General features: G+C 42.0%; 1 protein-coding gene across 9 annotated transcripts in view; it reads right to left on the bottom strand.

Annotated features, from left to right (window-relative positions):
* Nucleotides 1–15,513, bottom strand: part of MAPK9 (mitogen-activated protein kinase 9) — a 94,033-nt gene extending 78,520 nt beyond the window's left edge. For 5 of the 9 annotated variants that reach the window (XR_006292652.1, XR_005226398.2, XM_043552777.1 and 2 more), the window contains exon 1: nt 4,818–4,986. Coding sequence is in view for 3 of the 9 variants with exons in the window: in XM_043552777.1 (XP_043408712.1) it covers nt 4,818–4,939 (122 nt within the window). In the remaining 6 variants the exon portion in view is untranslated. Of the gene's footprint in view, nt 1–4,130; nt 4,368–4,817; nt 4,987–15,390 lie in introns of those variants that run through there. The other 4 variants (XM_037906162.2, XM_043552779.1, XM_043552780.1 and 1 more) reach the window with 4 other exon arrangements.

The raw sequence follows: 15,513 nt of genomic DNA, 5'->3' as shown, positions 1-15,513 counted from the left end.
TATCTGCCAATGATAGCATTTCAGGCACATCATGTATGTCACATATCCACAGTATATCACCTGTAGCAAAAAGAAAAAAAAAATCTCCATAATCCATAAATAACCATAGATAAGTTTGTGATAAGACCAGCAGATTACAAAAAGAGATAGTTGATGAAAAAATTGCCCGGTTTCTTTATGCAACAAACCCTCCTTTCCATATGATTGAGAACCCACACTTCATTAACATTGTTCAGTCATTAAGACCAGGATACAGTCCACCCAACAGAGCAGATGTCGCAGGCAAATTGCTCGATAAAGTATATGAAAGAAATTGAGCAGTGTGCAAAAGATCTAGAGGGTGAAATTGTTAACCTGAGTCTTGATGGGCGGAGCAATGCCCACAATGATCCTGTTGTATGTGCTTGTGTGACAACAGAAGAAGGGAATGTCTTCCTTACAGAAGCAATTGATACATCAGGAAATGCGCACACAGCAGAATACCTACAAGAAGTAGCAGTAAAAGCTATAACTGTGAAAAAAAAAAAATCAAATGTTGAGTATGCAGCTTGGTCACAGACAATGTATCCAAGATGAGAAGAAATTTAGAAGAGAACCCCAAGCTAATAACATACGGCTGCAGTGCTCATTTGATGCACCCTGAACTTCAGTGTTCCAGTAGTAAAGGCTAATGTTGTTGAAATTGCAAAATAATTCCGTAACAACCACTTTGCAGAAGCTGCTCTGAAAAAAGTGGGAGGAACCAAGCTAACTCTCCCACAAGACATGCAATGGAACTCAGCACTGGACTGTTTTGAGCACTATATTAAGAACTGGCCTAATCTGATGATAGTTTGTGAACAAAATCGTGAAAAAAATAGATGGCAGTTTCACAGCAAAAGTTCTCAACATTGGGCTTAACAGAAATGTTGAACACATGCTGAGTACCCTGAAGCCTATTTCTGTAGCCTTGAACAAAATGCAGGGGCATAGCTGTTTTATTGCTGATGCTGCTGAAATTTGGAAGGAACTGAGTGAGATCGTAAAAAGAGAAATATGCAATGACAGAGTTAAATTACAAGCATTAAACATGGGACAAGCACTATCTCCAGCTGATTTTCTTGCAAATATTCTCAATACCTGGTACCAGGGTTGAACTTTAACTGCTGAAGAGGAGGAATTGGCTATGACATGGACATCCAGCAATCATCCCTCCATAATGCCAACGATAATAAACTTCAGAGCTAAGGGTGAACCATTCAAGAAATATATCTTTGCTAATGATGTTTTAAAGAAAGTCACACCAGTGAACTGGTGGAAGTCACTTAAGCACTTGGATTCAGAGACTGTTGAAGTGATAATCCCACTTTTAACAGCAGTAGCTTCTTCTGCTGGTGTAAAAAGAATATTTTCTTCCTTTGGACTAATTCATTCCAAATTGAGAAATCGTTTGGGAACTGAAAAAGCAGGAAAGCTTGTTTTTCTTCTCCAGATTATGAACAAACAGGAAAATGAAGGTGAAGACGACTGAAAAGCATGAAGAGGTAAACGGGTGGGGTCCGCGCGCCCGTGGACGGTGTGAGGCTGGTAGTGGCCCCCGGCACTCTGGGACCGGGTCTTCTTGGAGTCGGGTTGCTTGGGAATGCAGCCCAAAGCTGGTGGTAAACTCCATCTAAGGCTAAATACTGAGTTAGCTGCAGAAGCCAATATTTTAAGTTTCTCATGTTGACCTGGCTGACATAGTCTATTTAACTTTTGGGGTTTTTTAAAAAATATTTCATTTAAAATGGTCTTTAACTAAAATAGTTAACAAAAACAATCCTGATTTTAAAAAACTTGAATGTTTAACTAAATTCAAAAATTCATATGCTTGTTTTGTTAAAATATTTTATGTTTGCTGTTGAAGAAAAAAATCCAGAATACATGACGTTGTTTTAGTTAAATAAAAATTTAAATGTCTGTCTGGTGATGTTCTCCTCTTAATACAGCATGGCAAGAAAATCCTCCAAATATTTATGATTAACCTGTTGAATTGGAAATAGTTCACCTGCCAATGACTTCATAAATATCTGCTTCAATTACCTTTGGTAAATGAAAAAACCAAACAATCATTCATTTTCTGATATAGCTGTAAAACTAATCTGAAAAGCTTTCAAAATAAATCACTTTAAAAAAGGTATAGTGTGTACCTTCTAAAAATGAAACCTACATCTCTGAGTTGTGAAGAATATGTATTAAGGTTATAACAACCAACAAGAATGCTCTTTTTTGTAGAAATCCATGATTAAATCAAGTCTTCCTGATTAGTGATTTAAACCATGATTTAAATCAATTTGATTTAAATCAAATCCCCCCTGATAGGAAAGAGCCATTTGGAGAGGAAAGGGAAGAATATGAAGGGGGGAAAAGAAAAGGAAAAAAAAAAAAAAAGTGTGTTGAAAGAGGTGTGTAAAACGTTGGTAGATTTAGTCTTACCATAAAAGCTCAAACACATTAATAGTCACAAACTAAGAAAGAAACAGAATCTTGGTGGGAAAACCTGAGTTTTATACTTTGTCTACAATATAAAAGGACAATATGTGATTAGTCCCCTTAAACAGGTAGGGAGGAGAGTTAGAACACTCTCTGAAGGAACTAAGTTCTTTGAGCTCCTTCCAAAAATCTTTATTTTGTATTTGAGGTTTAAAAAAAGACTCCCTCTACCAGCTAACACCAACAATAGATACTAGAACAAATTTGTTACTTCTTTGCACATACAATATCAACCAAAAGGAAAAGTGGAACAGTATTAACATTGGTTCTTAGTAAAACCTGGGCAACTCTCATTGCTCCTATTCTCATATTGTTAAGGAAATAACTAACTCCAAATCTCCTGTAGTTAAAATTATGAACTGAGTAATGGGAATCCCCCCCACTAATTATTCAGAGCTCAACTGGATTTTGACAGATTAATAAACGTTTTTTTAAAATTAAACTTATGATTAACCAAAAACCCTTTTCTAAAAAGCCAAAAAACCCTATTTCCTGGAAGCTACAACTTTCCAGCTAGCAAACTGGAAGTACAACAGTTAGGGGACCAGATCATTCTTTTGTACTGAAAGCACTGGATTATTAATGCTGATTTTTGGCAAGTTTCCATACATATTTTACAAGATGTAGTTTTAGCTGCTGCTTCTTTAATTGGCAGACAGTTTTCAGAAGATGAGAAATGGTGTACCTCTGATTTGTATTCCTCCCCTGCCTCTTCAATCCAGAATTCTCAGACCAAACCATTAAAATCAGATCATCCCTCCTCCTACCCTACAGCCTGACCTCGGCACTGGACCTCACCTTGAGGGAGCAATCTGGTTTGTAGCAGCAGGGAAGTGGGACAGATCAGAAATGCACCATATTTAGAAAAGAAAGGGTGGTCATTTCTTTCTTAAATTCCTCATGCCATCTGGTACTAATATAAAGAAATGAAAGTTAACAAAAAATGTATTAATCTGAAAAAATTTGAACGGTATACTGAAGTTTACCTAATCACTGTTTTAGAGACAGTCCATTATGTCAATGTGGGCAGCCACAAACTATGACACATATTGTTGAGGACTGATAAATGACTCAATTTCCTTGAGGTCTTCATGCCTTGAACATCATTGATAAGAACTTGGCTTTGCTCGGCTCGACAGGATTGCATACACCAAATAAATAAATAAACCTAAATCACTAATATCTAACATGTAGTGACTACATATACCCCACTCAAACCCACAAATTTCAAAGAAGAATGGAAGTTTCCATTTAATTTTTTTTTTTTTTTTTTACTTCTTGCCTAACAGCAAGACAATGGCATTTCAGACACATCCACAACCGCTGAAAATGGGAGAGATTAAATAAATTTGTTTCACATACATACATAAAGGTAGAAAAATATTTTTTTTTAAAAATTGTACGTTTAAAGCGTAACAGCCCCAGGGGTTGTTACTCTAACTCAATACCAGGGTATTCTTGGTAATGCCTTTCTGCCCCCTAGACCACTGGTATCCTTTTACAGTTACCTACACATTCCTGCTAGTACCAAATAAGTTTTGCCCAATAAAATATGGGCCTGACAGGTAATCTGGGTAGAGCTGATAGCTGCAGTCTAGAAAACATTTGAAAAGTTTTACCTTTAAGCTGGCCCAGTGCTGTGGTGCCATACAAGAGACTAAGGTTCAGGATCAGACTAACGATTCGCACATCCTGGGGCAGTGGAGGCTGGACACATAGTTGAGGTGACACACCAAGGAAGAGACGGCCAGCCCAACCCCTCACACAGCATCCCTTTCTGGTTAATCCATGGAGTGACAATGACATTGATTTGCCTCATCCTGCCAGTTAATGGCAAGGCACTGCATTGATGGCTCCTAGAAATGGATAGGAGTGATTGGGAATAAAAGGGGGGAGAAAAAGGGGGCCAGGATGAAGAAACGAGTAAAACCCAGAATCTCTCACCATCTCATTGTCATACCTTACACTGTAATATCTAACTACATGGGGAATGTAAGAACTAGAAATAAAAATAAAATGGTTAATGAGAAGGAAATTTGCTACCCATTTTAACAACTTATGCAGATATCTAGAAATTTAAATTTTGTTTCCTAAAACAAAAATTCAATACTAGAAACTAGAGCAAGCAGGTATTGTAGAACCTGCCTAGTTCATAATCCTGTAGCAAGAGATAAAAGTATTAATTACAACCTGTATTTTATATTCTGGCACCTATATAGTTTACCTTTTCATTATACCAAGAGTATGTTCACATTTTGCTTTGTATTTAAAATTGTTTGTGTATAAATAAAGTTTGTATTACTCACCAAACAATGCCCTGCGCCCCAGATCCTATGGGCTTCAATTGTTGATACCGTTTTAGTACAGTGAATGTGGAATCTGCGACTTGAACACTGTAAAAATGACTATCACATTTACTGTCACTCATGTTGCAGAGTCATGTAATTTTCCCCAAGGACCTGGCACAGTTTTCAAGATCTTTAAACACAAAAAGAGATATTGAACAATTGTTTATTCTAAACAGGAAAATTCATTAAAATATTTTCAATATTTTCTGTATAACAATTTTTCAATACATACACTATTTAGTAAATGATTTTTTTCATCAGGAATTGTTATTTGTGCTTTGGTTTATTATTAATACATAAGGTAGCCATATGCAAGATGGCAAAAATAAATGGACTCTTCACAGATTTAAACAAATTAAGCATTCTTTATCTAGCTACCAGTTCTTGTAAAATAAGATACACAGAAATCTTTATGGATGAAATCATTGCTAAATAGAGCAACTGTTTCCCTCATCACCCCAAGAAGCAACTTTCTTTTACTGATTCAAACGGCAGAATTTAAAACATTCCATGGGACTGTGACTTAACCAGCAATCTTTAAGGAGGAGAATGTAAAACCTATATCTGGAGTTGTTATGCTATTACTATTGTATATGACTGCAATCTCATGGCAAAATGCAACATTTGTTTGTGCATTTCAAGAGCAGATAACAGGCATGGAAGTCAGTAACACAAATGGGTAGAGCACACTGACTGGCCTGGCAAGCAATGGGAAAAGCCATGATAACAGGAAGAAACAGAATTGCAAAAAGACATAAAAGTGTGTTCAAGGACTTCAAAATTTATGCAGAAAGAAGCACAGAGCCAATAAAGGGACTCAAGAGAAGGGATGAGGTGATCAGAGCAATAACAGTAGATGTATATCTTAACTTTAGTAAGGCTTTTGATACTGTCTCACATGACCTTCTCATAAACAAACCACGAAAATACAACCTAGATGGAGCTAATAAGGTGGGTGCGTAACTGGTTGGAAAACTGTTTCCAGAGAGTAGTTATCTGTGGTTCACAGTCATGCTGGAAGGGCATAATGAATGGGGTCCCGCGAGGATCAGTTCTGGGTCTGGTTCTGTTCAATATCGTCATTTATGATTTAGATAATGGCATAGAGAGTTTGCAGACAATACCAAGCTGGGAGGGGTTGAAACTGCTTTGGAGGGTAGAATTACCTTTAACATAAAATCTGAAGGAGGAAAAAAAAGCAACAACTTTTGGCTTTTCAGGTTTGGTTCTTTGATTGTGATCAATACCAAAACGCCCTACTTTTTGCAAGATTCATGACTGCATATACTTAAATGTTCTAATAAAAACTTTACTGTGGTCAATGAGCTATTGAAAAGTCACATTATGTAGAACTACAAATCCTGGAGTTTCCTTCAAAAAAGACTAAGATCTCCCACTCCTTTCACCCATCTTTCTACGAAAGAAAAATTCCATGCATGTTCAGTTGAGAATAAAATATTGAGAAATTCCAAGAGCTAAACTAGAAATAAATCTATAACCATATAAATCATGGAAAGAAGTCCTACATGTGAAGTACAACAAATTTCAAGTACCAACACTAAATTAATTAAGTTACAAGGGAAGACAGCCAAAACATACCAGTTTAAAAATAAAGAGAAGATTTTCACAAAAACAGTCTCTAACCAATAAAAAAAAACAAACACATTTACCAGACAGTTCCTTACCAGCCATTTCAAATTTGGTTCATACAGCATCCAGGAGAGTCTATAATAAGATGTAAATGCACTATACAGACTATTTCTACACTATGTAGACTATGCTGGCATAGCTACATTAACAAAGCAATGTCAGCATAATGGTGTACGGAGATGCAGCCCACACTAACAGAAGTTTTTCCAACAGTGTAGGAACACCATCTCCCCAAGCAATGGTAGCTACGTTGACAGAAGCATTCTTCCATCAACGCTAGCTGCATCTACCATGGAAGTTAGGGTTGGCATAGATATGTCAGTCAGGCATGTGAAAATACACACCCCTGAGCAACATAGTTATGTTGACCCAACTTTTAAGAATAGGATAGGCCTGTGCAATATTCACGACTTCAAAGTAGCAGTCTCAAGGACTGCTTTCTGTGCTTGCTTAACTAACAACACTCTAAAGGTAACTGTAGTTGGTCAAAAAAAAGCGTTCTCTAAACTAGCATGTTACCTATTGTCTCAGCTGTTTCATTTACCACACTGATGAGATTAAGACTGATGTGATACATTCAGAAGGCTATTTTCTTTTGGACATTGTTGGACATTTCAAGAAATTCTGTTCAATGGCACAGGTGTATAGCTAAAAGAATTACCAGTTGGGTTTGAACATTTGTTTTTTCTAAAACCACAAATTTTCACATAAATCTGCAACAAAAAAGTCTTTTGAAAAGCCACGTCCCCATGTTTTAACACATCCAGTTCTGTTTTTGAAGACCGATTATTACTAGTCTATCGATGATACATTTATTTGCCTATTACTACAGATATAAACATAACCAGCAGACAGCTGCCTAAGGGCAGGTACGTTCAGTAAAACTCCAGTCCCCCTTCTCTCCACCATATGAACAGTTCATTCTTAACTGGCAGGATTGCAAGAGTTAAATCAGCCAGTCATCTCTTTGCCTCATACAAGAAGGAAGAGAGGCAAAGAATTTGCAATATAAATTTCTAATCAACACAAAATATCCTTAACTGTGATTCACATAATTCTTTGCTGGTACCCTGCAAAAAACAGACAGGTGATAGTTCTCATACATGTTTCCAGGTTTCAGTGGTAGCCGTGTTAGTCTGTATCAGCAAAAAAAAAAAACAAAAACAAAAAAAGTGAGGAGTCCTTGTGGCACCTTAGAGACTAACAAATGTATTTAGGCATAAGCTTTCGTGGGCTAAAACCCACTTCATCAGATTTATGAAGTAAAAGATACAGGAGCAGGTATAAATACATGGAAGGATGTGGGTTGCTTTACCAAGTGTTAGGTCAGTCTAACGAGATAAATCAATTAACAGCAGGATACCAAGGGAGGAGAAATAACTTTTGAAGTGGTAAGAGAGTGGCCCATTACAGATAGTTGACAAGAAGGTATGAGTAACAGTTGGGGGAAATTAGCATTGGGGAAATTAAGTTTAGGTTTTGTAATGACCCACACACTCCCAATCTTTATTCAGGCCTAATCTGATGGTATCTAGTTTGCAAATTAATTCCAGTTCTGCAGCTTCACCTTGGAGTCTGTTTTTGAAGTCTTTTTGTTGAAGAATTGCCACTTTGAGGTCTGTTATTGAGTGACCAGAGAGACTGAAGTGTTCTCCTATTGGTTTTTGAATGTTATGATTCCTGATGTCAGATTTGTGTCCATTTATTCCTTTGCGTAGAGACTGTCTGGTTTGGCCAATGTATATGGCAGAGGGGCACTGCTGGCACATGATGGCATATATAACATTGGTAGATGTGCAGGTGAACGAGCCCCGGATGGTGTGGCTGATGTTGTTAGGTCCTGTGATGGTGTCCCTTGAATAGATATGTGGACAGAGTTGGCACCAGGGTTTGGTCCCTGGGTTCGTGTTTTTGTTGTGTGGTGTGTAGTTACTGGTGAGTATTTGCTTCAGGTTGGAGTCTGTCTGTAAGCGAGGACTGGCCTGTCTCCCAAAGTCTGTGAGAGTGAGGGGTTGTCCTTCAGGATAGGTTGTAGATCAGGGGTGGGCAAACTTTTTGGCTCGAGGGCCACATCGGGCAATACAAATTGTATGATGGGCCATGAATACTCACAAAATTGGGGTTGGGGTGGGGGAGGGGGTGCGGGCTCTGGGGTGGGGATGGGGATCAGGGCTTTGGGGTGCAGGAGGGTGATGTGGGCTGGGATTGAGGATAGTGGAGAGCAGGAGGAGGATCAGGACTGGGGCAGGGGGCTGGGGCATGGGGCAAAGCTGAGGGATGCAGGCTCCGAGCGGTGCTTACCTCAAGTGGCTCCCGGAGGCAGTGGCATGTCCCTTCTCCGGCTCCTATACGGAGACGTGGCCAGGCGGTTCTGCATGCTGCCCCATCCGCACGCACCACCCCTGCAGCTCCCATTGGAGCACGTAGGAGCCAGAGTGGAGCCACGCCACAGCTTCTGAGAGCTGCGTTTTGCGGCCCCCGACCCAGCACTTCGGCCGGAGTGCCAGAGCGGGGCCAAGCTGGGTGGCGCAGACCCAACCCAGCGTCCCAGCTGGAGCGCCGGAGCAGGGTCGAGCCACGTGGTGTGGCTCGCAGGCCAGCTTAAAATGGCTCGCGGGTCGTATCTGGCCTGCGGGCCGTAGTTTGCCCACCCTGTTGTAGATCCTTGCTGATGCGCTGGAGAGGTTTTAGTTGGGGGCTGTAGGTGACAGCTAGTGGCGTTCTGTTACTTTCTTTGTTGGGCCGGTCTTGTAGTAGGTGACCTCTCGGTACCCTTCTGGCTCTATCTGTTTCTTCACTTCACCAGGTGGGTATTGCAGTTTTAAGAACGCTTGATCATCTTCCTTTCCAAATGCAAACAAATGGACATAATACCAAAAGGACTGAAGGTAAAAAGCCATTACAATCAACATATCACACAGATGATTACAGTGAGAGATTATGCCACACACTCTCAAAGAAACTGCAGAACCACCTGATCAACATCCTATACAGCGAACAAGAGAAGATTAAGAATGAACTCTCAAAACCAGAAACTCTCTTAAAAAACCAACCTTCCACATAAACTCTCTTGTGGCTGCACTTTACAAAAACTAGACAAGCCATTTACAACACACATTTTGCATCTCTACAGAGGAAAAAGGACACTAAACTATCTGAACTCCTACATGCCACAAGGGACCACAACAGTGCTTCCCTTAACTCACCTAACAATATTGTTAATCTATCCAGCTATCCTCTTAGCCCGACAGAAGAGTCTGTCCTATCTCAGGTCTCTCCTTCTGCCCCACCACCCCCACAAACATGATGCAGTTCTGCGGTGACCTAGAATCCTACTTTCGACATCTCTGACTCAAGGAATATTTCCAACACACCACTGAACAGCACACTAACAAGCAGGAAGCTTCCTACCAACACTACAAAAAGAAGGATTCTGAGTGGACTCCTCCTGAAGGTCAAAACAGACTGGACTTCTACATAAAGTGCTTCCGTCGATGTGCACAAGCTGAAATTGTGGAAAAGCAGCATCGCTTGCCCCATAACCTCAGCCGTGCAGAACACAATGCCATCCACAGCCTCAGAAACAACTCTGACATCATAATCAAAAAGGCTGACAAAGGAGGTGCTGTCGTCATCATGAATAGGTCAGAATATGAACAAGAGGTCTGCTAGACAACTCTCTGACACCACATTCTACAGACCATTACCATCTGACCCCACTGAGGATTACCAAAAGAAACTACACCATCTGCTCAAGAAACTCCCTAAAGAAGCACAGGAACAAATCTACACTGACACACCCCTAGAGCCCCAGCCAGGGGTATTCTACCTGCTACCCAAAATCCATAAAACTGGGAAGCCTGGATGCCCGATCATCTCAGGCATTGGCACTCTGACAGCAGGATTATCTGGCTATGTAGACTCTCCTCAGGCCCTACGCTACCAGCCAGCTATCTTCGAGACACCACTGACTTCCTGAGGAAACCATAATCCTTTGATGATCTTCCAGAAAACACCATCCTAGCCACTATGGATGTAGAAGCCCTCTACACTCACATTCCACACAAAGATGGACTACAAGCCGTCAGGAATAGCATCCCCGTTACCATCACGGCAAACCTGGTGGCTGAACTTTGTGACTTTGTACACACCCACAACTACTTCAGCTTTGGGGACAATTTATACCTTCAAGTCAGTGGGACTGCTATGGGTACCCCCTTGGCTCCTCAATATGCTAACATTTTTATGGCTGACTTAGAACAACGCTTCCTCAGCTCTCGTCCCCTTATGACCCTACTCTACTTCCGCTACACTGATGACATCTTCATCATCTGGACCCATGGGAAGGAGGCCCTTGAGGAATTCCACCAAGATTTCAACGATTTCCACTCTACCATCAACCTCAGCCTGGACCAGTCCACAGAAGAGGTCCACTTCCTAGACACTACAGTGCTAACAAGCAATGGTCACATAAACACCACCCTAATACTGGAAACCTACTTACCGCTATACTTACCTACATGCCTCCAGCTTTCATCCAGACCACATCATACAATCCATTGTCTACAGCCAAGCTCTAAGATACCACCGCATTTGCTCCGATCCCTCAGACAGAGACAAACACTGACAGAATCTCTACCAAGCGTTCTTAAAACTGCAATACCCACCTCGTGAAGGGAAGAAACAGATTGACAGAGCCAGAAGGGTACCGAGAAGTCACTTACTACAAGACAGGCCCAACAAAGAAAGTAACAGAACACCACTAGCCGTCACCTACAGCCCCCAACTAAAACCTCTCCAGCGCATCATCAAGGAGGCATGTAGGTAAGTATAGCAGTCAGTAGGTTTCCAGTATAGGGTGATGTTTATGTGACCATTGCTTATTAGCACCCCACTTTTGAAAGATGATCCCTCAGTCTCCCAACCTGAAGCAAAAACTCACCTGCAACCACATACCACACAACAAAAACACTAACCCAGGAACCTATCCTTGCAACGGGGCCCGATGCCAGCCCTGTCCACATATCTATTCAAGGGACACCATCACACGACCTAACATCAGCCACACCATCCGGGGCTCGTTCACCTGCACATCTACCAATGTGATATATGCCATCATGTGCCAGCAATGCCCCTCCGCCATGTGCATTGGCCAAACCGGGCAGTCTCTAAGCAAGGGAGTGAATGGACACAGGAATCATAACATTCAAAAACCAGCAGGAGAACACTTTAAGTCTGTTATTGAGTGACCAGAGAGGTTGAAGGTGACAATTTTGCAACAGAAAAGCTTTAAGAACAGACTCCAACAAGAAACTGCTGAACTAGTATTAATTTGCAAACTAGATACCATTAACTTGGGCTTGAATAGAGACTGGGAGTGGCTGGGTCATTACACAAATTGAATCTATTTCCCCATGTTAAGTATCCTCACACCTTCTTGTCAACTGTCTGAAATGGGCCATCTTGATTATCACTACAAAGTTTTTTTCCTCCTGCTGATAATAGCTCATCTTAATTAATTAGCCTCTTAGAGTTGGTATGGCAACTTCCACCTTTTCATGTTCTCTGTATGTATATATGTCTTCTTACTATATGTTCCATTCTATACATCTGATGAAGTGGGCTGTAGCTCACGAAAGCTTATGCTCCAACAAATCTGTTAGTCTCTAAGGTGCCACAAGTACTCCTGTTCTTTTTGCAGATACAGACTAACATGGCTGCTACTCTGAAAACCATTAAAAAATTGGTTTTACATCTCTCTTTAAGAAAGCGCACCTAGGAAATTACATACAAAAAAATGTTAAAAGAACGTTAGTTAGGCTGCAAAGTTTCAAGCATGTGAAAAAGTTTAAAAATGCCACAATTACAGTTGCCCATAAAAACCTTAATTCAGCTCCCTTGTGCATATTCATTATGATCTTTAATTACATTATCACACAATTTTTTTCCACAGAACCTTCACTGATAGGCCCAACACTGATATGAAAAGTAAAGGACTCCACTGGAATTTAGCATCACATTCAATTTCAAAAAACAGAAGTTTTCAGTTACTGGTGTCCTCATTTTATTTAGTGAAACAATTATTAATATAGAAACAGAAAACTAAGGTATTCATACTATGAAAGGTGGACAGTGATGACAATCTCACTAACATCTTCATAAACTGACGTCTCATGAATCACTATTATATACTACCAATTAAAAAGGATATACAAAGGTGATAAATATGTACATGGTGCATAAAAAAGCATCATATATATACTGGGTGGTCCAATCTGAAAGTTATTTTGTTTTCCAACTAGTTGCAACCACAAGAAAAGTTCCAGAACCACAAGGCTAATATAGTATGTCAGATGCAGTAAACTTGTGAATACATTTTAGCTTACATGCACTATTTAAAGCGTAATTACAGTCAGGAGAGTGACGATGCAAAAGTGGCATGTTCTTACTAAACAGATCCATTTTCTGTATATCTTCAAGTCACATCTGCTTACTTCATTGCCATACCAAATTACTACTGTTAGTACTTCACTCTAAATACAGGTCTGGAGAAAGGCGCTTCTACAAAATTGATTATGTTTTTTGTTGAAGAATCTTTATTGCTGGCAATGAAGGGCAAAGATTCTCATGGATCATAACTTGATTTTTAAATCCCAGGCTGAGATTCCAATACTGGTAGTTAGGATAAAATCTGTAAGATTATACATGAAAAGACGAAGTCACCGAGACAAGAAATGGAAAGTCTCAGTGTCACTTTTTTGTTTTTAACTATCATTTTTTGTATCATAAATGCACTTAACCCTAGCATGTAACTTTATTGGTCCCCAGTCTGCTCTGCCCCCAGCTCTACTCTAGCCCAGGCCCAGGTCCAGCCACTAGCTCCCGGCCACGGCTCCAGCTCCATTCCCAACCGCGGCCCCCCAGTTCCAGTCCTGCCCGTGGCCCCACTCCCAGCCGCTGCCCCAGCTTCAGCCCCACTTCTCACCCGTGGCCCCCTGCTCCCACCCGTGGCCCCCTGCTCCCGACCACAGTTCCAGCCCCACTCCCAGCCACAGTTCCACTCCTGACACCCCGCCGCAGGCCCGCTCCCGGCCCCGGCTGCAGACCCACTCCGGCCCCGATCGTGACTCTGAACACCCTGGAATGTTAGACTTTTTAGAATAAGCAGTTTTTAACCTAATAACCTTGATAGTGAATTAGTTCTTGAAAAGCAGTAAGTTGAGACAGCATCTTAGTTCTGAAGATAAAGTTCTGTCACTGCTGGTGTATACTGTATAGCAATAGGCCAGACCAGACTACATGATTTTAATGGTCCTGAAATCTATTCAGTTGAACTACTATTGAAATCTAGTAGTTATGACAGCTACTAACAAAACAGAAGTAACGTACATAAAATACAAGAAACCAATAATTAACGTCAAGCAATTAGAATGAAATGGTATACACTCCTAGAGATTCAAAATATCTTCAGATTAGACGTTTGGCAACTAAAGCGTCTAGACTGCTGCAGTGATTGTACTCATTCTCCAAGCAAAGGGCTCGTCAGCAGCTACCTCTAAAGCACATTTTAGCAGCATAGCCAGTGACACCAGGGTGGACCTCAGCAACCCAGGGCTGGCAAGACTTGAGAGGGCTCTCAAATGTGTATTTTCTATACCAGATTACACTGCCACGAAGTGATTTAACAGATTTAAAGAGTGGATCTTTAAAAAAAAAAATCTTGATTGTGAAATTATTCTGGTTTAGCAAAGAGAAAGTTTGAGTCATATTGATAGGTAAATTTTTAATCACATTTTTACACTTTGGAGCAACACTGCCAATTGATTATTTGGGATGACACCTTTTTCCAGATCAGTCATACTCAATGACAGGTTTCAGAGTAGCAGCCGTGTTAGTCTGTATTCGCAAAAAGAAAAGGAGTACTTATGGCACCTTAGTGACTAACAAATTTATTTTAGCATAAGCATCCAATGAAGTGAGCTGTAGCCCACGAAAGCTTATGCTCAAATAAATTTGTTAGTCTCTAAGGTGCCACAAGTCCTCCTTTTCTTTTTGAGTCATACTCAAGGTTTGCTGCTCAAGATGCAGGGGGCTTTTATACCGATTTAATGTTCCAGAAACGCAGACTGGCACCCTGACAATAATACACCAGTTGCCCTGAGAAGACGTGCTCCTTTTAAACCAGGGGGCCCATGCACCACAGCAAGACAACTCGACCAACATCTCAGTGCAGGGAACAGTCCTTAAGTACCCGACCTGTCACTGAGCAATAAACGCTGCTCGGGTTCTCTGGGGAAGCCTATTAACAATGCATTTCCCATAGAGTTTATTACACCCGTGGGGGTCGGAGCGGGGGGGAGATTTTTTCCCCACACCCCATAGTCCAGCTACTAACGCGCACCCCGCACCCCCCCGGCAGCACGAGGCTGAGGCGGGCGGGCATTCACCTGAGACGGTCTCTGCGGCAGCCCGCAGCGGGACGGAGGATGCGAGCCGAGGGCAGGAGCTCGCGGGCCGGCGGGCCCGGGCTCTGACAGAATGCGGCGCGAGAGGCGGCCGTTTGGCGAAAACACAGCCCCGGCCCGCTGCGGGGCAGCTCCAGGGCCACCGCCTCGGGCCGAGCCCCAGCGGCAGCCCGCCGGGCAACGCGGCGGAGGAGGGGCAACAGGGAAAGTTTCCGGTGACAGCTCCGCGCTGAGGGGAGCGGGCTCGGGAAGCCGGACCCGCACGGGGTGGCGGGCTTGGGCTCAAGTCCCCCTGCAACTGGCCCCAAGGCCTGGAGACTCGCCCTCCACCCCCCTTCCGCCCGGCTACAGAAACCGCCCGGCCGCAGTTTCCCCTTTTCCCCCTCCCGCTGTCTCCTCCTCCTGCCCTCCCTCACCGTCTGCTCCTGAAGCTCGGCGCTTGCTCCCGCCGCGGTAGCTGCTTCACTCCTCCACCTCCCCAGGCCGCCCTAGCCACAATGGCCTCTCGTCGCGGCCCCCTGACGGGCCGCGCCAGGTCC

The sequence above is a fragment of the Chelonia mydas genome, chromosome 8, assembly GCF_015237465.2.
Source record: "Chelonia mydas isolate rCheMyd1 chromosome 8, rCheMyd1.pri.v2, whole genome shotgun sequence".
NCBI lineage: Eukaryota > Metazoa > Chordata > Testudines > Cheloniidae > Chelonia > Chelonia mydas.
This window is presented reverse-complemented; position numbering and strand designations above follow the sequence as displayed.